The following is a 22698-nucleotide window of genomic DNA, read 5'->3' on the forward strand; positions in this document are numbered from 1 at the left end:
CTAAGAGAAAACAGTCAAATTTCCTGATTCTATGATCGCTAAGGTGATTACGTTCCCACCCGAGCCCGAGCCCCTGGGGGATATTCTGTTAGTCTTCATGTAGAGTCTTAGGGGGTATAGAAAAATCAGCAGAATCAACGAAGTGACAACATGAGCATTAAAGAGGAATCATTACAACCAGCTGGAATGAATCAGTCGCCAAAAATAAAACTAAAAGCCAAAAGTAGTTCATGCTGGCACTGAAAAGCTTCAGATAACCTAAGTATATTTCCAGGTAATCATTGAATACTCCCAACTGTCCAAGATTTTTACCAAAATACTCTACATGGATTAAGTTACATAAGCCTCTAGCTCCAGTTTTGGTCAATGCCCAATGTATCAGTCACAAATAGTGAATAGAAATAAGAAGTGACATAATCAGGGTGATGGTTTGCACTGCTCACCTGCCCAGGAAGAAAGAGAATCAGGTTCCTTATGAACAAAGATTGGCATTTTAATTTTTTAGACAAGAGACCTTATTTTAAATTTATAATAATATATTTAGAATTTTCTCAAATTTGGTACTGACAGCAAGTTAGATGATTCAGAAAAGATTGGGAGCACTAATGTAATAAAATTTGTCAACAAACAGATTATCACTATCTCTATTCTGTTTTTAAAAAAAACTTTATTTTGAAATATTTTGCTTACTAAAAAGTTGTAATAGTCCAAAAAGTTATAATAGTCCAAAAGTTATAATAGTCCATACATTTATCTATATTCCCCAAATATTATCATTTTCACATTTTATCACCTGCTTTATCATTCACATTACTTTATCCTTCTCATAATGTAGACAGTACATATACATATATACATATATATTACACACATATACACACACATGTATATTTCTGAACAACTTGAGAGTAAGTTGTAGATATGATGCGTCTTTACCCCCCATAACTTCAGCATATATTTCAAAAAAAACAAGGACATTCTCTTACAGAATCATAATACAATGATCAAAATCAGGAAATGAACAATGATAAAATACTATTATCTAACCTGCAAACTTTATTTAAATTTTATCAGTTATTCTATTAATGTCCTTTATAGCAAAAGAGAAAAAATTTTACGGTTTAGGATCATTTAGTACATTTCATCATCATTTATCTTTCGTCTCCTTTAATCTGGACAGTTTCTCAGTTTGTTTAATCACCTTAATTTTCGAAAGGTACAGGGCAGTTATTCTGCAGAATGTTCCTATCCTTGAATTTGTCTGACGTTTCCTCATGATTAGATTCAAGTTATGCATTTTTTGGAAGGAATATCATAGAAGTGAAGTGTCCTAAATGCATCCTATTAGGAAGCATATCATGTTGCATTATCCCATTACTGGTGCTATTTCCCTTTGTAATTAATAAGTATCTTTTATGGGAAGATGCCTTGAGATTATGTATCTTTTTAAACATCTATTCATGACTCTTACCTTAATCATTACTTTGATAGTTTGATGAAGATTTTTTTGTTGCACAGGTAAAGTGGGTGAGAAGTGATTTGGTGTTAATTTAAGCACATAGATGTTTCCAGAGAATGAGTTCTTGCTGGGAGCTTACGCTAGTTTAACCCTGCTCTCTCACTGGGAGTGAGTGAAAAAGAACAGTTTACTTGGCTACACTGAAAACAAAACGGAAAAAAAACCTGCCCCAAAATGTTGACCCACTCAGAGCGCCAAGCTCTGGCTTCTGCCAACTGCATCTCCCTTCTCCAGGAAGTCTTCCTTTCCAGCTCTGGGTTCCCCCATTCCAGCTCCAGGCCATGGTTAACAGTCAGTGCATACAGCTGCTGAGGTGGTCGGTCACTGGCTGCTGGGGAGACAAATGCAGAGATTTCCCGGTTACGGCTATGCTTTCCTTCATCATAAAAAAATAAACCCAGGATGGGGGGAGGGAGGTTCACGGTGTGAGGGATGTAAAAATAAAATAAAATAAAATAAAATAAAATAAAACTAAAAAAAAACTAAAAAAAAAAAAAAAAAAAAAAGAAGTCAAAAGATAAAAAAAATAAAAATAAATAAACCCAGGTTCTTTAAATATTTTGATTTTTCAACCTGAACTAAGGTTTTTCAACCTTGACTGGGTCTTTTTGGACCCAGTGCGACTTTCTGAATTTGTTTTAGTGTAGGCAAGATGGCAAGGGGACTATTTAAGCTATGGAAAACTAGCCATGGGGATGGAGGACCTTGCAGGACTGGATCTGGACTATATTTAGTTAGGCACCTCCACTGGTGCCCCTACCGTTCCTGCCTCTACTCGAAAGGACTAAGGAAGCTTTTCTTCACATAAGTTTTTCTCCCCAAAGGGTTCAAAGTAGTGCGTTGGGAGTATTGCTGCTTAATTTGCGTGATATGTTAGTGACAGGCACTTCCACAATTCCACAAAGGTCACCCCAATTTTGACTTTGGCCAGAGGCCTGACTTACAGTATCCCTGTGTTGTAGGACCAAGCACACCCCTACCTGACTGTCCCCTGTACCGTCGCCCCTTAGCCCTGACAGAGCAGGCAATGTTGCAGTCACAGCTCCCTTGGCCATGGGGACACAACCCCAGCCTGTCAGCCTTCACCCCCCTGTAACTGCACTTCTCAGAGTCAGGAGGGAGAGGCGTGTCCTAAGGAGAAGACCATGAGGCCAGGCTGCTGGGATGATGGGGGTCCCTGGGCTGAGCCTCCCCTCTCTGTCTGGTTACAGCTACCCTACGAGAAGGACTGCAAGAATAAGCTGTTTTGTGTTGCGGAGTTACAGATGGCCACCACCATCTCTCAGTAAGTTGGTCCAATCATCGGTTTCTGCAACTAACTTCCTCCTGAAGGCTTACCTGGGCAAACCCCGCCTCGGGATGGGTCACTCCTACCCCCTCCCGTCACGGCAGCAAAGGGCTTCTGCATTTATTATCCCATTGCTTCCTCAGCACCCCATACTATAAGGGAGGCGAGACAGATCTGTTTTCCCATTTTATGGATTAGGGAACAGACACAGCATTTGAGAGGCCGTGTGGGTTCATCGGGTGGCCTTGAACCCAGGTCTCTTGAGGTCCGAGGCAATGCTATTTTCCTAACCCAGTGTCTCTCGCTTCTACGACCACATCAGTCCGAGGTGACTTCTTCCCTGCTTCACCTCGGAACCAAGTCCCTTCATTCCTGAACTATTTAAGGAGCATCTGCTCTGTGCCAAGCACTCGAGGTGCTGAGTGCGTCAGTGAGCAACACGGACAAAAAGCCTGCCCTCCTGATGCTTTTCGGGGCAGAAGATAATAAATAAGTCAATTTCATGTTGATGAGATACACCACAAAGGAAGATAAGGCAGGGACGGTTGGAGGGAGTGCTGGGTGCAGGTGGGGCTGCCGTTTTAAACAGAGAGGCCTGGAAAGGGCTCCCTGAGAAAGGGACAGCTTGGTACATGCGGGAGGTCAAGGAATGAACCGTGTGGGTGTCTGAAGAACACCTGCAAATGCCCTGAGATGGGAGGTGCCTGGACGGCAGGACACCAGTGTAGCTGCAGCAGAATGAGGGAGGGACAGGTGATGTGGGGCGGGGGGTGGGGGGGGGTTATAAGGGGCTGCCCGGGCCCTCCATAAGCGCTTTGACTGTGAGCCGGGAAGCCAGGGGGATGACATGATTTTGCCTTTTCACAGGGTCATTCTTGCTTAGACTGTGGGAGCAGAGGGGAGAGCAAGGAGATAGTAGAGTGGTTATAACGCAGGTGACAAGTGATGGCGAGTTGGGCCAGAGAGGTAGCAGTGAAGGTGCTTGGTTATATTTTGAAGTCAGAGCCCATAGGATTTGATGACAGGCTAGATGTGGGGAGTGCGAGAAGGAGGGGTCAAAGAAGTCTTTCAAGGTTTCAGCCTGAGCATCTAGAACTGGGCTGTCCGATACAGCAGCCGCTCGTTCATTTGGCTGTTTCCATTTTAGTTACCTAAAAGTACAGAAAATTAAAATTTTAGTTCTTTAGTTGTACTGTGGACATTTCAAGTGCTCAATACACACATATGGCTAATGATATCGAACAGCACAGATACAGACCATTTCCATTACTGCAAAAGTTCTATTGGACAACACGGAATTCCAGAACGATAGTGATGCTGAGAACTGAATTGAGGAAGCCTTTGGAAGAATGGTTTTGGAAGGCAGGGTAGGGAGGAAGAGAGCATGAGTTTGGTCTGGGGTGTATGGTGGTCTAGAAACGCTCCCCTTGGCTGCGAGTGCCGTGGTAACAGGGCTACCGGCAGTCGGCTGGAGTTGGTGTGGGAAGAACGCCGCTCCCAGAGTACCGGTAAGCTCCTTCATAGACATTTGCAGGACGTGTGAAGATGTCGGTGGCTTAGCACTGCCCATCTCAAGCACTAAGGTCCAATTTAAGACTTTCAAGTGCTTTGGAATCCAGCCTAACAAGCAGGCACAGCTGTTTCCCACAGGGAATTACATAAAGCCAAGAACCACCCTCTCCGCCAACTCCTTGAGAACGGGCTGAACGCGGACCGCACACGCAGCTGGCCCTCCATCGCCCCCTCGTGGGTACAGCAAGCAGTCGCTTCTGTTTTCAAAAGTATTGAGCCTGATCGTTAGCATCCAAATGTCTCAGTGGTTTCTGACCTTTTTGTGAACACAGATCTCAAGAATCGAAGGAAAACTACAGACCCTTCTCCCTAGAAGGTCCCATGTGCATACATCAGTGTTTGCATTCGGGGTCCTGAAACTGACCCTGGCCCTCGGGTTAAGAACTCCTGTGAAATACTGGGACGACTCGCAGATCTCTCCTGACTCGCAGATCTCTCCTGACAGTATAGCCAACTGACATTTCAACATTTCTGCCTTTTTTATCCTACAGGCACCTCTGATCACGTCCCAGACTGAGGTCTTCTGGCCAACTTCCACTTTCTGGTCTTCCTCCTGTGCTCTCCCTCCTGAATAGCACCTCTGTCATCCAGGCTGTAAGCTTGGGATGCATCTTTGAGTCCTTTCTCTTTTTGGCTCTGCTTGCAAGCATGGCCATACCATTTCTGGTTTCTGTCCCTTCTCTCCATCCCCACCACTGCTGTCTTATTTCCGACATGTGTCATCTCTCAGATGGATCTCCACAGCGGGCTTTGTCTCTGCCCCCTCTCTCCCTCCAATCAATCTATGCTCTTCTCAGCTGTGATGAAAACAAAAACAACACAACAACAAAACACGTGTCACCTCACTTCCCAGAGCGACACATGCCATCTTTAAACATTTCAGGTGGTTAGAAAGTTCTCTTTGTACTGTTAACGTTTTCCTGTAGATCTCAACTACAGGTAGTGCTTCTGAGCTCTGGGGCCCCACAGCACCTCAGTGGACTGAAGGAAGCTCTCACAAATCCGCAGTCTCTCTTCAGGCTGAACAGACCCATTTTTTAAACCACAGCCTTTAATTTGGAAGGGACTGAATGATTTCGTGGGTGGGAAAGGTGAGGCCAAGAAAAGGGCCGGGGTAGTGTCTGTCTCGTGCACTGCTGTTTCCCCAGTGTTAAGCAGGGTATCTGGAGCAGAGAAAGGACTCCATAAATACACGTGGCATGGATGGATGTGTGTAATGAGGTGCCTTGCCTAGGGTCACAGGGAATGGGTGGTAGAAAGAGGATTTATGTCCAATTCTCCCAATTACTTTTTGAGGATGTTAGACTTCAGGCAAATGAGTTAGTCTCTCTTGGCTTGTTTCCTTCTCTATTCAATGGAGAATCACTGTCCTATTTTATAGGGTTATTATGAGGATAAATTGAGCATGTGAAAATTTAGTGCTGTCCCTGGTACAGGGTAAGCACTAAATGGTAGCCGTTATTAGGGTCTCACACAGCAACTGCTGAGGTGGGTATTGCACTCCAGATAGGTGGTTGCTTATGTTGAAGGAAAGAAAATCTAGGCTAATGTATCCTTTAGGCATTTTATCAAGAAGTTAGTTAAGAATGTGCTGTTGGCATTGCACCCAGGTTGTTACAGAATAAATAAACTGGTGACACTTATCTGTTTGCTTACCCTGTGCAGGAAGGAATTGGTGGTGGGTGTTACAAAGGAATTGACCATGAACATTAGGCTAAGTAACTCTGGGGAAGATTCCTACATGACAAGCATGGTTTTGAATTACCCCAGAAACCTGCACTTTAAGAGGATACAAAAGGTAATTATGACAGCAGTTTTGGAAACATGCCACTCATGGCTTTTCATCCCTGCATACATTCCCTTTTTTTATGGCAACCTCCTAACTCTGCCTCCAGCCTCTTCCTAGTCCATCTAATAAATGATTATTAACTAGATGAATTCTCTCCAATTCAACTATATGCTATAGATCCAGCCATGCCATTCTCTGCCTCATAAACCTTCAGCGGTCGTGTTTTGCTGCACAATCACTCCTCCCTGCCTGCAGCCTTTCTTAACCCAGTTTCTAAGAGAGAAATAATCTCTCATAAATTAGCTTGGACTAGGAAAGTAAAAGGCAGCCCTGCCATTCATCAGCCTGGGATCACAGATACAAAGCCAGCTGCAAGACACGGGAAGACAGTATTTTCCCCAAGGACACCCTGCAGCTGTAAAGTATCATTAACACCGAAAAATTGTGTTCTCTAAAATCATAGGCAATCAGACACTTTGCTGTTTGAAGTTATAAGCTGTAATTCTGAAGCCATCTGACTCTTGCCTGGAGAATCTAAGTCACTCTGACAAAGGGAAGCAGTCTGTTTTCACCTGAGGCACAAAGCTTCACATAAATCATTCCCAGACAAAACTTATCACATCTTAAGTTGCCAAGGAAATGGGTCCCTTGGTCAAACTTTGGAGTTTGACCGGATGCTGAATGACCCTTCCACACACAGCCCTGCTTTGTTTTGAGCCTATCAAAACACTGCTTCATTTACATTTCACCTGGAAGGACAGTCTTTCCCAGAATCCTTTCATAACCATCTTTTCCTTTGTTTGGTAAGACACACCACAATGCAGTCTTCCTCACTGTCATGAGTGAATAAACCTCACTTTGTCAAACTACTGGTTTGTCCCTGGTCAGCTTACACTAGGTCTTTGGGCTAAGACAGCACCTATTAGATGAAAAGAATAAAATGATCTCCTAGCATCTAGAATGGAACTAGTGATGCACCCTCCTTGAGGGAATTAAGAAAGCAGTAACCGCTCAAATCACTTGCTGTATTCAGTGGTCCACATGTGGAGCCATGACTGAAAAGGCTGCATGGTGGTGCTGGAGACTCATGCGGGCCTTCTGGCCCATCTCCGTATGTTAAATGTGCACTGGTCCGAGGCCCAGTTCAAATGTCTCCTTCCCCATGAAGACTTTCCAGTTCCTCCAAGTTGGAATTCATCTTTCTGTACTGCTTTTCTCTGTGCCTCTCTCATGGAACCACTCCTTAGGCTTTGTACTTGAATTCCTCAACCCTCTACTACTGAGCCCTCCTGCCCAGCTTGTGGGGAAGACAGGGACTAAGGCTGATGTATGTGTGATGCCAGGTCCTGGCAGGGTGTGTGGCATGTGGAAAAATTGGCAGAGGTTGCTGAACTGGTGTGAGGAAACTACTCCTTTTGTGCCTTTTAAGGTCTTTTTCTGTATTCACAGCCTCCTTCTCCAAACATTCAGTGTGATGACCCTAAGCCAGCTGCTTCTGTCCTGGTCATGAGCTGCAAGATTGGTCACCCCATATTCAAGAGGTCATCCGTGAGTCTGTTTTGATTGGCTGACTCTTCTCACGATGCTCAGTTGGTGTCTTCTCCTTCCCGGTCTCCCTGGAATCTCTCAGTTGCGGTCTCCACGCTTCCATTTACTGTACAGTCAGTCGATCCATAGCAGTGCTTAGAATTGCAAAGTTTGCTCTGAAAGCAGGGAGTGGGGGAGACAGCCACAGACACACTGTTGGCTAACGGCAGTACAGCAGAGACATTGGGGGCAGTATGGAAGGAGCGTGAGACCCAGTTATTAGTCCTGAGGTGAGTCCCTGCCGTGCCGCTGGTGAGCTGTGCTGTGGGAAATCTCTGAAATGGTGTCCTCCATTGTAAAAAGGGAGTAAGAAGCTTACATGGAATAACAGGATGTGGAACCATGCTGGGATACAAAAATGTGAGGCATATGAATTACGTTTCCCAGGTCTGTTTAGTTAGTAGGAAACAGTAGGGATTGCGAGTGGTGTAGACAAGAATCAGTGACCTATTTTTCCCCCCTTGTTTTTCAAATAGGCAAACTTTTCAATAGTTTGGCAGCTAGAGGAGAGTGCCTTTCCAAACAGGACAGGCGACATGGCTGTGATGCTCATAAAGTAAGTAGTGCCTGTGTCGCAGCAGGCCCGGGCTATGGCCCTGGGAGGAATCTCCTCCTACGTGCATGCGTCAGAACTGTGCCCAGGGAGAGAATCTCATTGAGCCCAGAGAAGGCACCTGTCCCTACAGCAACCTGGCTTTCCCTTCTTGTTATCAAAGATATTTAAATCTATTGATACACAAAGCAAAATTATGGTATATAGCTTGGTAAAATGAGCCTGGAGTTCGAATTAGACTGGGGTTCTGATTCTGGTTCATTTAACTTTGGAGAAACCTTCGTCTGCAAAACCTGTATGTTTGGGGTTAGGGTGGAGTATGGTGTGGGGAACAGTTTCTCAAACGGGCTGATTCTGTCCCACAGCGACAATACCTGAAGACATATTTGACTGCTATGACGTGGGGGGTGCTCCTGGCATCTGGTAGGTAGAGGCCAGGCATGCTGTTAAATGTCCTACAACATACAGGACAACGTCTCACAAAGAATTATCTGGCCCAATCTGTCAAAGCTGTTGAGGTTGAGAAACCCTTTTTAAATCAGTTTCTCCAAGTATGGTCTTCTAGCAAGTCTTCTGCACTCTGCTTATCTCCAGGAGTCTTTTCTTATCTAGCCACTGATGACCCTGGGGTGCCAAGCTGTAGAAGCAGCCATATGTGCAAAGCAGGTGTGCTGTGAACTGACACTCCTTATTTCCTAGTTCCAACGAAAGGAGGTCTTCGGTCAGAGAGACCCACAGTCTTCAATTCAGACATGCCTTCATTGCAGTTCTTCCCAAGTAAGTACTTCCAAGGGGCCAACGCCTGCGGGACAGCTTCTGGCATTCTCTCTCGTGCATGGAACTGGCGGTCAGACAGGATGTGAGCATTGCCTTCCTTTGAGAGGAGGCTGCTTTGGACCCAGGCTCCCATTGATTTCTAGGGCACTAACAGTTGGATCCCAGAAACCCCATGGAGTAATCAAAGGAGGAGCAGTGCCTACTGGTCTTGCTACAAAAGGGTACCGTCATGATGCTAAGGAGGGAAGAAGAGAGGGGCTATGGGATTGGGAAGGAAGGAAGGTGAAAAGGAAGGCCACTCTGAAGATGATAATTAGGCACAGAACCAGCCCAAATATACAGAATTCAAATATTCTACCTGATCCCAACTGCCATACCATCACTTTACACTTTGATATTTGCTTTGATTCCTCTTGAGAATCTGCCTGCCCTCTGTCCTAGTGTTTCCACCTGGCAGCTTTCAGGTTCATTTAAAATAAGAAGGGGCCTTGACGCCTAACACATGCCCTTTCAATTGCAGACCATCAGTGATGTACATGAAGACAAGCCAGGAGCTTTCTGAACACAGAGAATTCCTCTTCGATGTAAGTGCTTAGTTCTCATCCCTGCAAAGCTGCAGGTGGCAAAGCACCACCTTTGACTTTCTACTCTGATTTTATTTTGCAGATACATGGGGAAAATCTCTTTGGAGCCGAATTCCAGCTGCAAATCTGTGTTCCAATCAAATTACAAGGTTTCCAGCTTATAAGAGTGAAGAACCTGACAAAGACACAGGTACTTAGAGGCGGTCCTTTACTCTATCACAATGACATCTCTTTCCAGAGTGACTATGGATTCTCAAAGGTATCAAAACTAGAGTTCTAGAAAAGGAGTAAAAACAAGGTTAGTTACCCTGGGAACACATTAGAAGTAAATTACCAAAGTCATGTACAGAAGGAATATCAACCACTCAGCCCTTAAAGCAACATTTCAGGTTTCCTCCCCTTGACAAAAAAAATAAGCAAAAATCCAAACCTTTTCAGTAGCCATGGAGACATTTATTTGCTGGTTGAAAACTGATAAATTCTGCTTCGTTGTGATTGGAAAACGAGCTTGATAAATATGTGGCATTTCTTGCATGTCTCCCTATAATTGTCTACCACCTTCCTTTCCGCTCTCACGCCAGTCTGTCTGTCTGTCTTGGTCTCTGCTTTGCTACAGCCTCTCTGTTCCATTGACCTCTCATCTGTAGGATGGCTCCCAAGCCAGCCTATGACACCTGCAGCAACAGGCTCTGAGCAGCATGACAGCTGAGGCCTTGGGCTTGCCTGAATTTTTTTATTTTTATTTTATTTATTTATTTATTTTTGTTCAGGTTACATAAAGTGTCAAGGCTCAAAAATGAAAACATAGAAACTTACAGAATGGACACTGCTGACAGAAAGAGGGCTTATACGTTGTAAACACTTGTTCTCACGTGTAGTTTACTTTTTAAGAACATTTGCTATTTAAACATTTCCACAAACATTTTGGTTTCCACTTGGAAACAAAAGGCTTGTTTGAAAGCAAATTGGACACAGGGAAGAATGGCAATTCCACCCTGCTCTGGGGTTAGAGGTTGAAAACAGCACGGATGGGTGAGGGGGGGCACCTTGGACTTACTTAAATAGACTGTGTTGGCAGAGCAGGTCAGTGGCAGAGCTGAAGTTCAGCATTGTCCTGTGGAAGTTCAGGATGTTTGTCTTCACTTGCTTCATGGCACGCGTGTTACATTTAGTCTTGAAAGTCATCTCTTTCAGAATCTTATCTGTGAGGTAATGGAGCCAGAGCACATTAGTATAAGGGTGATAGTCACCCCAGGCGTTGTTGTTCTTCTTCCTCATTAGCCTGTAGATCTCAAACTGGTAGTCCCCTCCACCTGTGAATAGGTCCTCATCCAGGGAAAGGTCGCAGAAGACCACGATGCCACCCCGCTCCACGCGTGACAGGGTGTAGTCAATGATGCTGACCTGCTGCCCGTGGGTGGGGATCGTGCCTGTCTTCCCGTTGAGAGTGTAGTGGAGTTCCTTGAGGCTGGTTTTCTTTACGAGCACGTTCCCCCAGTGTAAGTCTCGGTGCTCAAAGTGCAGTGAGGCCTCCGCCACGGCAAGGGAGGCGGTGACCTGGTGTAAAATGCTCTTTGCAGTAGCTATGGAGGACAACGCCTTTCTCATTCGCTCCAAGTCGATCCCTCCAAACTCAAATTCCATCACAATGAAGAGCTGGTCTTCCTCAAAAAAGTCAGGCCGGTCGTTTGCACACCCTTGGGTTGCGTGATAGTGGTCCCAGGCTCTGAGGAGCAAGGCAGGGTAAGATCCTTGAACACAGTGCACGGAGTTCAGCCCAATAAAGCCTTCTGTGCGGTTGCAGACCTCATCAGACAGGAGGCTCAGCTCTTTGGAGATGATGATCTCTGGCAGGATCTCCTCGAAAGTTTTCTGATGGGCTCCGTTGACTAAATCAGGTCCCTCAATAGCAATGATTTTTAGGGCTACAGGTGTATGATCAGCAATTGTTTGAAACACTTCGCCAAACACCCCTTCCCCAATCTTCTCACAGCATTCCAGTTTTTCTGTGGAAAGGCAATCGCTAAACGGGATGGGACCCTCCTGGTTACACTCCCTGTACACCTTGTCGGCATCAGATGCCCTCCTGTCGGTGGCACGCATTGTCCTTACGGGGGTTAGCAAATGCATGGAAGAGGAGTGGCGAGGGAACAAAGCGCTGCTTGTTGTGCTCAGGACAGAAGAGTCTGAATAGTCCGACAGGAGGGACCCCGAGAGCGGGCCGGCAGTGGCGTAGCGGCTGCCCACTTCTGACACAGTAGTCACGGTCTTCTTCTTGTGGAAACCGAAGGAGGCCCTGCCTTTGGGCCAAGAGCCGTCATTCCGCGCACGAGCCAGGTCCCGGGTGAGGAATGAATCTTGTCCCACCCTTTGGCCCGTGGGAACCTGGTGGCCGCGCAGGAGCGAGGTTCCCGCGGCCTCCCGACGGTCCCGTCTCTGGCTGGACCCAGGTCCCGCAGGCCCGCAGCTCCCCCCGGGTACCGCACGGCGCTCGTCCTCCGTGTGGACAGCCGCCTGCGCCCCGACGGCTCCACAGGAGTCCCGCTCCGTGGGCCCTTCCTTAGGGATGCTGGCGACCCCGGGCCCCTCCAGCCGCTTCCCCGCCAGTTCTCGTCCGCCGCAGGCCCCGCTCCGATTCTTCCCATCGGCCCCACACTCAGGCTCCGCCTCCGCGTCCCCCGAGTCCGTCAGGCCACAGGGGGCTGAGCCGAGGCGGGCACGGGCTCGGCGCGCCAGCCGGGCGACGCTGCCTCCTCCGCTTGCTGTCCCCCGGGAGCAGGAGCGAGGCGCGCGGTCCCGAGAGGCCGCTGCGGGGCGGGAGGCTGCCTCGCGCGCGGCGGAGGGGTCGCCGCCGACGACGCCGTGTCTCAGCTCCGGGGACGCAGGGCCGGGGCTGGGAGAGGCCGCGGCGCCGAGCAGGGAGGCCCTGGTGGCCAGCTCGCCGCCGTCCCCGCGCGGGCCGCACGCAGCGAGGTCCGCGGTGCAGCCGGGGAAGGGCGGGGGCGGGCGGGGGCTGCGGGGCGTGCTGCACTGGTGCGGGGGCCGCGCCCGCAGCCGCAGGCGTCTCGGGGTCACGACGGGGCTCGGCCGGTGCTTGGCGAGCTGACCGCCACGGCGCCTCCGCCGTCGACCCACCGGGCTGCCGGAGAAGTCGGGGTCGTCGGAATCGTCCGAGGCGACAGACCGCGAGGGGTCGTCGCTGCTGGCGTTGCTGCTGCTGCTGCTGCTGCTGCTGAAGAAGCGCTTCGGCGTTGGCGGCGGGAACCACGGCGCGGCGGCCCGGCCCGGCCCCCGCCGCGGCCCCCAGCCGCCCGCAGCCCCATACGTTCTTAGGAGCCGATTCCTGAGTCGCGGGGATGACGCCGCCATATCCGTCAGCCGCCAAACATTCAAACGCAAACCCCGCGAGACTTCCTCCCGACGCGTCCGCGTCGGCCCGCGGGGCTTTCTGCCGGGTCCTAGAGCCCGGCCCTGCGCGTGCGCATCCTGACGGGTCTCGCGGCAGCTGGGAGCATGCGCATTCCTAGCGCGGTCTGGTGTTTTTACAGCGCGTCCCGGCAATGGCTCTCGTTTCAGGCTCACACCGTGTGTGTCCAGAGTCGGGAGCGCGCTTGTGGGAGCGAACCCGATCAGGTGAGCGCGCCGCCGGGAGAGGCGGAGGGAGGGAGGGATGGAGGGAGGAGGGCCTGAAGCAGGTGACGTAAGTGGACCGGCCACTTTTCTGAGGTGTCCCCGAAAGCACGAGCAGAGCTGCCCCCAGGCCCCCCTTAGCCTCTTTACTGGGGTCCTGTTTGCCAAGGTTGCGGCTTCGCTGCAGCCAAGGTGAGCGCTGAAACTGCTTACACCCTCTCTCCTGGGATTTTAAGGTGTTCTGTGTACCGTGTTAAAATTCCAGCTTCTCCGTAGGAAAAGGGATTATGCTAACCAGCCTTTTCTTTCCCAGCTTGTGGAGGAGTGGCATGCAGTGAGCTGTGTCATCACTTCGGATAAAGAAAACGTAACCATAGCTGCAGACCTCTCCTTGAATCAGCATAAGCAGGTACTTGAGACTGTGAAATACTGCAGCTTTGATTATCCTGCTGCTCCCGGGCATCTGTCTCCCCTAACAATGATAATAGCATCTCAAATAAAGCATGTCTCTTGATCCACCTTCTGCCCCAACTTCTTCCTTATCCGATCACTTAGGGTAACTTTCTACTCCAGGTCGTTACTGGGAATTTTAGGAATTACTTGCGACGCCTCCCTTTCTTGCATCCGCATGTCTATTCCAGCAGCAAACTCTGTCATTCCACCTCCCAAATATATTCTAAATCCTTTCACTTCTCTCCATCTCCACTGCTACTGTTGTAGTTCACGCTACCACCTTTTGCCCAGACGATTGCAGCAACCTTCTAGCTGCTTTTCTTGCCTCTGCTCTTGCTATGTCCTCTCTAAACATTCTTTATACAACAGCTATCTTTTAAACGCAAATGTCAAGTGTATGCTTTTGCATACACTTAAACTAAAATTCATACCTTTTCAGTGGCCTGCAAGGTTCTAGATGATCTGGTCTGAATTTCTTCTTCAACTTCATCTAGTGCTCTCCTCTTTCCTGCTTCTTACCCTCCTGCTGTTGTGTCCTTTTTGTTCTTCCAGCTTGCTGTTATTGTTCTGGCCACAGGACCTTTGTACACTTGCTGTTCCTTCTGCATGACACTGCTTTTCTCCTGAATCTTCATGTGTGTGATTTCTTCTTATATTTAGCTCAGATATTACCCTCTTCGAGAGGCCTCCCCTAAACACTCACTCAAAAGTGGGAATTATGATCTAGTTTAATGTCTTGCAGTGATGAGATATGAATTGAGAAGTAGCTATGGAGATAGAGAAAAAGGGACAAGTGCAAAAGAAGCTCAAAAAAGGAAGACCTATCCAGAACTGACTTGGGGCAGTGAGTGAGGGTGTGACATGTGGTAAAGGATAAGGAAAAAGAAGTTGGGGAATAACTAGGTTTCTTGCTTGGGTAACTCTGGTTACTGAGGCCATTAACTGCTAAGGAATACTAGAGAAGGCATACATTTAAAGTAAAGATGGTGAATGCCATACAAAAACAGTAAGCCCATGTCTAACACATTGTTTCCTCCCTCCCCCGCCCCTTTATAGTTACTAAGAGATGTAACTGCACTACAGATCCTTGGTGAAATATCTTTCAACAAATCTCTATATGAGGGGCTGAATGCAGAGAACCACAGAACTAAGGTAATCCCTGGCTGTTTTCTGGGTAGTGTCCTAACCCCAGAACCCCTGTACAGGCACTCTGCCGCTGCCCTGTTCCTGTTTTCAGTCTTAATCACCTCTGATCTTGACTGCCACCGACTGCCTGTGACCTTGAGCTAGTCAGCTTCTGTCTCAAGTTTTTCCATCTGTGAGATGGAGGCTATTGAATAAGAAGCCTAAGCTGAGGAAGTCTAAGCTGAAATAACTAAGCTGGAATCGACAGCTGCATATACGTTGATCTGAAAAGGTATTTTTTAAAAAAATTTCCCAAGTGAGAAATTATTTTTTGTATGCATTAACTCTCTTCCTAGTGTGTTATGTCAGTGGTTATAATATTAAACAGTTACAATACTCAGGAATGTATACCCCTTTGGCAATTCTTAGACTAAGCCCTAGAACTCTGGGATTTGTTTTGCAGAAGTATCCCCATACGTCAAACTGACGTCTGTGATCTATGGGCTAAATGCTTTGTGTGCTCCTCTGAGTTGTCGTTCTTGTTGACACTCACCTATTTGTGCCGCTGGCTTCAGAAATCATCCATCTGTGAGCTCTTTAGTGAGGTAGCATTCATTGCTGGTGGGAATGTCAAGAGAGTGAGACTGCATTGCTAAGTATTAGTTCTCTGCTTTGCTCCCTGAAGAAGTAGGAGAAAGGAGCAATTCTCTAGACATGACAAAAATAACATTTCCTTTTATTTTGAAGCATTTACAATACAGAAAATGATATGGAAGAAAGAGAAGTGCCCCATCATCCCACTGCCCAGATTTTTGAAAAAGAGAAGTAAGGGCAAGAAATCCAAGCCTTCCAGAAAGATACCAAATGAAAAATTATGGTTCCTTCACTCCCCCTTTCCCACGCTCCCAACTCCCTCTTCCCAAAGGGAGTTATTGTTAACAGTTTCTTACATGCACATTCTTAAATAATCTATGTGTGTACTTCTTCCTCTTAACTTGCTGATACTTTTTTTTCTACGGTGTAATGTCCCCTAGATTATTTTTCTTCCTTTAAATTCAATACCCGAAGCAAGTATTATGTAGTTCTTGACAATAAGCACCTAACTGATAACGAATCTGTGAGTATAGGTAGCTGTGCCTGCTAGTGTATTTCAGTTGCAAGTAAGGGAAGACTCCTGCTAATGTATCATAAAGGCACTTGTTGTTTATCTAGTGAGGGAGGCAGACGGCCTGGCTCCTTGGAATCTTGTGCACACATCTGTGTGTTGGTGGTGCCTTCCCCCATGGCCAACTCAGAGTTACCACCCTTCCCAGTGCTATATTTCCCCATGGCGGAATACGAAATAGAAAGCAAGAGGTCAATAGCAAAAGGATTATTTCTTCATGTGCCTTCTCTTTTCATGGAGGAAAATTTTCCTAAAAACTCCCAGCTCAAACCTTATATTATATTGGAACCTGATCTCATGTCAGTCACTGGCAAAGGGGAATAGCTTTGTCATGACTAGCTTAGGGCAGTCCTGATGTCTGAACAAAATCGAAAAGGAGAGAATGGCTATTGAGTAGGCCACCATCAATGTTTGCTACAAGCAATGGTATCCTGTGTCCTGCTTCTTCACCTCTAACCGGGCAGCTTTGGGGCTCTTTAGAAGAAACCTGTGGGTTTGGAAGAGGGAAAAGGGAAGAGACTTTGAGAAATAGCGTTTCTTCTGTTCAAATCTGGTCTGTTACACCACTGTCACCTTGGGACTTCCTTTCATTACTTTCCTAAACCCAGGTTCTCAAGCCCTTCCCCCACTGCCCCCCTTCACTCTTCCATAGAAGAAAAAACCAGCTCTCTTCCTGTTCTTCCTCCCTCTCTGTTGCTTTGCTCCCTTCTATTCTCAAGGCCCAGAACTCATTCCTACTAGGTTCAGCTATGTAAATAGTGCATAGAGGGCCAGCCCTAGGAAGTAACCAGCATTTATAACTTAATTAGAAGAGGTCTTAAAGATGAATGTGTCTGGCCTTCCACCCCATATAGAATTTCTCTCCAAAGCGTCGCTGACCTTGGTGCTTAAACACTTGCGTGAAAGAAACTCAGTGTTTTGGGCAGGCAGAGAAGTTTCGATGGCCCTTTAGCCCCACTGGGAGCATGCTCTGGCCTCACTGGTAGGGCTATATCTGGGTCTCACTTGGGCAGCATGTCCCTTGAGCTTTCTGGCTGAGTCCAATCAGTGAGAAGAGAGCTTAGACTCTGAAATTGAGAGAGCCTGTAGACAACAGTGCTAGGAATGGCTTCTAATGGAGGAGCTCTACAAGTTGTACATGTGGCTGTTACTTTGCATTTATTATCGTGTCTCGGAGGCAGCATACACATTAGTCTGGCGAACAACCGATCAGTATCTTTGTCGTATCTTTTGTGTGGGGAAAAATGCATTATCAGACTTCAGGGATTTATGCAAGCTCCAAAAGAGCTGTCAGAACAAAGTTAGAAAGGACTTAGAGGTCATTTAAAATCGGTCATCATTTTGAAGATGATGAGCTGGGGGCTTGAGGATGTATAATGGCATAGCTGAATGTAAAATCTTGGTTTTGTTAGTGTTCTTTAAAACCTAGAGACCTTAATCCTTTGGGACCCTCTGTTAAACTGTCAGAGAATCCTTAACAGCAGGTCATAATCTCCTGACAGACTTAGCTCTGTTTCTATTTAAAAAACCAAAATGGTTTCTGTAATGTATTTTGGTCATTAGGTAATTTTATTGTGCTGGTTTTCCCCCCAGTTTTTGTTCCCTGAGGATTCTATTGATTTAGCTCAGCGATTTTTACTCAGTCATGTTCAGTCTACTAATGAGCCCATCAAAGGTAGTCTTCGTTTCTGTTACAGTGTTTTTTTATCTCTAGGATTTCTTTTTGGTTCTTTCTGAGGAGTTCCATCTCTCCACTTGCATTGCTTATCTGTTTTTTGTCTTTGTTCTTGCGTGCTGTCTAATTTATCTAGTAGAGTCCTTAGCATTGTAATCATACTTGTTTTAAATTCCCCGTCTGATAATTCCAACATCCTTGCCATGTCTGGTTCTGATGCTTGCTCTACCTCTTCAAATTGTGTTTTGTGTCTTTTGATATGACTGGTAACTTTTTCTTGACAGCTGGATGTGATGTACCACGTAAAAGGAACTGTTTTAAATAAGCCTTGAGTAATGTGAGGTGTCGGGGAGGGGAAGTTCTGTCATCGCATAAGTAGGTGTCATCTTTTAGTGAGCCTGTACCTCTGGACTGTGAACTCCACAAATGTGTCTCTTTTTTTCCCCCCCAGACCTGTTAGGTAGGACAGGATAGCTAGAGTGGGCTCAAGTTGGGTATTTCCCTTCCCCCAAGTCAGTTGGATTCTGATAATACCGCAGTAGGTTAGGCTGTGGTTAACTAGTTTCCCTTGAGGGCAGGCCTCTTTAGGAACAGAGTGCTCTGGCTTATTTCACAATGGTTCCTTTTGGGATATGAGGGCAATCTGGCTGTGACATTTGTCACTCTGAGTGACAGGGTTGATTTGGCTGATCTGGCTGCCGAGGCAGGTGTCCTCTCCCTCATTGTTCCATGTGCGCCCGCCCCAGAGTTGTGCACTCGGAGAGAACAACCTTCCTCTCTAGAAGTTTTCGGTCAAGGGTATATGAGGAGCCGCACTCCCCTGCTAGAACCTCCAAACAAGCTTTCAAAATGCTTTCTTTGCCCTCCCCCGCTGGAAGCACAAAGAGATTTTTCTCCAGGATTTACTGTGGGAAGCTGGGTAAGCTCCTGGAGGTAAATTTCAGTGTTGTGGGGTTCCCCTTATGACTGGGTTCCATGGAGTTTTTAACTCTTCAAGAGTTGTCCACAGTGATCCTCCAGCAATTCATTAATTACAGTTCAGGCTTTCCTGCCCAGCACTGGTAAGCCTCTACTCATATTTTGCTCCTTAAAATAACACATGGAATGTTTTTCTCATTTCAGTTACAGTAGTACCTGTTTTCGAACGTCTCCATTGATGAACATTTCAGTTTACAAACGCTGTAAATTTTATGGATCTATAGTATCATTAGATAGTAAAATTCATGCTAAATTTGCAGTTTTAGGGGTTGATTTTAAAGGTCTGGAATGTATTAATCCATTTTGCATTACTTTCTATGGGGAAACTATGCCTCGGTTTTCGAATGTTTCAGAACTCAAACAGTGTTCTGGAACGGATTACGTTAGAAAACCCGGGTACCACTGTACCTGACTTTTTGGATGATCTCTCTGTCTTGTTCTAGATCACTGTCCTCATCCTGAAAGATAAGGATTACCTTTCTTTGCCTCTGGTCATTGGAAGCAGTGTTGGTGGCCTTCTGATTTTGACTATCATCATAATCATCTTGGTCAAGGTCAGTTCATCATGTTCATGAAGGCTGGCGTGGGGCACAGTACTTTCTGCAACCGCCAGCCCCTGACTTAGAGCAGCTGCCCCGGGGCCATTTACCCTCTTCCTCAACCACACATCGAGTAAGACAGTTTCTGTCAAAAAAAGATAAAAATCTAACTGAAGTATTGGAGTACAGAGAGATTTTCCTGAAATGGATCATATTGTTTCTCTGTTTAAATCCTTTCCTTTCCTTCCCATTGTAATGTTCAAGCTCTTTTACTGCTATTCAAGACTCTCCACTCTCTGGCCCCTTCCCCCTCCACCCTTAAGTCTTGCTTTTTCCTCCCGACACGTGGAACTAAGTAGGTTCGCGTCTGTGCTCGCAGTCAGGCTGTCTACCCCTGACTCCCATGCCCTTCCCACTTTTTCACTTTCCTCACGCTCTCCCCTTAAAACTCAGCCCAGAGAGTCCTGGCCCTTTCTGCTGAGTCATGTGCTTTTTCTGTGAGCTTCCTTCTGGAAACCCTTCTAAGTGGCCCTGTGTGGTAATTATTTCTCTTTCTACTAGATCGTGGGTTTCCTATGGAGGTGGCTATACGCAATCTGTTTCTCAGTGTCGTGGGCAGAGTGCATTTACATGGATAAGACCCAGTACAGCAGAAACTCTAATACTTGGCAGAATGAAGTGAAGAGGGTTAGAGAGCTCTGGGGTACAGAGGGAGGTGGAAAATCACTTCTGACTTGGGAATGAGCACCAGGAAATGCTTGTGGGAAAGGCAGCACTTAAGATGGGTCTTGAAGGATTGTATTATTTGGGAGAGATTCTGAGGAAGCATGAGAAGCAGAGGAGTACAGCGCTCTTTTGTCAACGACCAGATAAATGGGTTCCTAAGACAGATGGATATCTTAGGGCTGTAATTGGACTTTTCATCCCTTTGTTTCAGTGTGGCTTTTTTAAAAGAAAATACCAACAACTGAACTTGGAAAGCGTAAAGAATGTTCAGCTGACATCAGAGAATCTGACTACAGAAGATTAGAACCAACTTCCTCACTCACTGGGAGAGAATGTCAGTCCTAGAACTTCTAGAGACTGGTGTTGTACTGATTACTTTTTCCTTTAAGATGATCTAGAGCAGAGTCTAAGAAATTGTAGAATATTGCTTTTCAGTAATACACTGTCCCAAAAGTGTCTGAGCATTGTCAAAAAATAAACTTGGGAAACATTTGGTGTTAAATAGTGTTAAACTGTTTTCTTTCTTTCTATTTTTTAAAAATTTTATTGGGGAATATTGGGGAACAGTGTGTTTCTCCAGGGCCCATCAGCTCCAAGTCATTATCCTTCAGTCTAGTTGTGGAGGGCGCAGCTCAGCTCCAAATCCAGTCGCCGTTTTCGATCTTAGTTGCAGGGAGTGTAGCTCACTGGCCCATGTGGGAATCGAACCAGCAACACTGTTGTTCAGAGCTCGCGCTCTAACCAACTGAGCCATCCGGCCGCCTTAAACTATTTTCTTTATAGAATTGCTTTTAATAAGCAAATATAATACACTCTGTGGTTTTTCTTTTTCTTCAAGAGGAGGTTATAGAACATTTTCTTGGCATTTCTATTAATGTCTCCCAAAATAGTGTTCTATGAAATACATCCTGGGAGGATAGTAGTTAAAAGCGATTCCTAGTCTGGTATTTTCAAGATCCTAAGATCTTGTTGCCTACTATTTCAAGTCAGACCTTGAAAAAACACCCCAGAACAAATATGAAAAGTAGAAAAATGAAGATCATCAAAACAGGAGCTATGGAGGAAAGGAGAAGACAAGACCAAAACTTTGTGCTGTATGTAGTTTCATTTCTGTTGTATGTATGCACGTGTGTATGTAATGACACTGTGCCAGCGTCCTTTCCCTGGCTTCCTGCTCGGTTGCTCAGGGAGACTTGCGTTCCTTAATAAATACTGTCTCCAGGAGAGAGCACTCATCCACAGCAGGACATGGAACCTGGCCTGGGAGTGGAGGGCACAGAGATGAAAGCCTAGTTACAGACTGGCTTTGCTCTTAGTATCTTATATCATTTTCATGGCCCATGATGTTCAAGCTTGACCCATTTTCCCACTGCTAAGAACAGTCTTTGCTTTCATGGATTATAAAAGTCATTGTAAAAACAAACGGTGCAGAAGTATATCATGTAGAAAGCACTCCTTGTGATTCCTCAGTCTTCTTTATCTAATTGAGATGCTTTCATTATTATTTCTTTTAAATCTATTTTTTTAATTGATGTTTATATAAATTTTGTGTGAATGAAGGATTTAACCTGACTGAGGGTTTTTCCAGAAGCATAACTAATTTCACAGCACCACTTACTGAAATACTTAACTACCTTCTCTGCTTATCCACGCTCTCCCCATACCACAGGGCTGGAAGGCTTTAAATATTTCCTAGACTCCCTTGCAGCGGCCTTCTAGTTCAGGCTTGGCCAGTGAAAGCACTTGCATGAGACTAGAAGATGGACAGATGGGAGACACCCTTCTGGTTCTGGGAGAGGTAGTGGTAGCAGATGCATTCAGGCCCCTGCATAGCAGCATGGCAGTGTGTCCTCCAGCCGTGGTGGTGGCTTCCTGCAACTCCTGACCTCTGGGTGACACCAGCTCTCCTGTTTTTATTTTCCAGCCCTTTCGACAAATTTGAGACTTAACTCTACTCAATCCTTTTCCGCTTGAAATTATTTAGAGTGGTTTCCGTTTTCTTGACAACCTTGAATCTGTATTATTTCCAAATGAATAACAGTTGTCTATCATTTAGTGAAATGCTCATTGATGATTTGTGATTCTGCGGTTACATTTATGAAATTCATATACATGAGGTGTGATCAAACAATACGGTGAATGTTTAAATTTTAAAAAATGTATTAGTTCACTCTGGGTGGTGAACACACAATGGGATTTATAGAAGATGTAATACAGAATTGTACACCTGAAATCTATGTAATTTTACTAACAATTGTCACCCCAATAAATTTAATTAAAAAAAATGTATTAGTAAAAGACACATTGCCATTGCCACAGTACTGCCCCTCGCTTTGAACACACTTATCCCATCGTTCTTGACACTTTCTGAAGTGGTTCTGGAAGCCCTCTTTCGTGAGTGTCTTTAGTTGTGCTTTTGTGGCTGCCTCGATGTCCTGAATCAATTCAAAACGTTTACCTTTCATGGTCATTTTGACTTTAGGGATGAGTAAGAAGTCACATGGTGCCAGATCCAGTGAATAAGGTGGATGAGGACACACTGTAATGTTTTTATTTGGCAGAAACTGCTGTACCAGAAGTGATGTGTGACACGGAGCGTTGTCATGATGGAGGATGATTTACCTCACACTTTAAAACACACCTTTTCTCAACCGTAGCTCACACCCGACTGACTGCACTGAACAAGTTGAGACTTGTCACACACTGTTACTAAGGTTCAATGTGCTACTTGCCGTATT

The 22698-nt window shown here is 46.0% G+C and overlaps 2 protein-coding genes across 2 annotated transcripts in view; one reads left to right on the top strand and one right to left on the bottom strand.

Annotated features, from left to right (window-relative positions):
• Positions 1-22254, top strand: part of ITGAE (integrin subunit alpha E) — a 55639-nt gene extending 33385 nt beyond the window's left edge. Inside the window, exons 20-31 of the mRNA XM_081028105.1 lie at positions 2731-2804; positions 6045-6177; positions 7618-7716; positions 8232-8311; positions 9008-9085; positions 9606-9669; positions 9752-9859; positions 13246-13302; positions 13613-13708; positions 14809-14904; positions 19139-19249; positions 20172-22254. Of these exons, the coding sequence (XP_080884231.1) occupies positions 2731-2804; positions 6045-6177; positions 7618-7716; positions 8232-8311; positions 9008-9085; positions 9606-9669; positions 9752-9859; positions 13246-13302; positions 13613-13708; positions 14809-14904; positions 19139-19249; positions 20172-20264 (1089 nt within the window). The 3' untranslated portion in view covers positions 20265-22254. The remainder of the gene's footprint in view (positions 1-2730; positions 2805-6044; positions 6178-7617; positions 7717-8231; positions 8312-9007; positions 9086-9605; positions 9670-9751; positions 9860-13245; positions 13303-13612; positions 13709-14808; positions 14905-19138; positions 19250-20171) is intronic.
• Positions 658-13058, bottom strand: HASPIN (histone H3 associated protein kinase). Its single transcript, XM_081028106.1, has 2 exons — positions 10727-13058; positions 658-1850 (listed from the first exon to the last, which is right to left on the bottom strand). Exons 1-2 carry the CDS (start codon positions 13036-13038, stop codon positions 1841-1843), a joined length of 2322 nt encoding a protein of 773 aa, XP_080884232.1. The 5' UTR covers positions 13039-13058; the 3' UTR covers positions 658-1840.
• Positions 22255-22698: the final 444 nt, after the last annotated feature.

This window comes from Rhinolophus hipposideros, assembly GCF_964194185.1.
Source record: "Rhinolophus hipposideros genome assembly, chromosome: 20".
In the NCBI taxonomy this organism is placed as follows: domain Eukaryota; kingdom Metazoa; phylum Chordata; class Mammalia; order Chiroptera; family Rhinolophidae; genus Rhinolophus; species Rhinolophus hipposideros.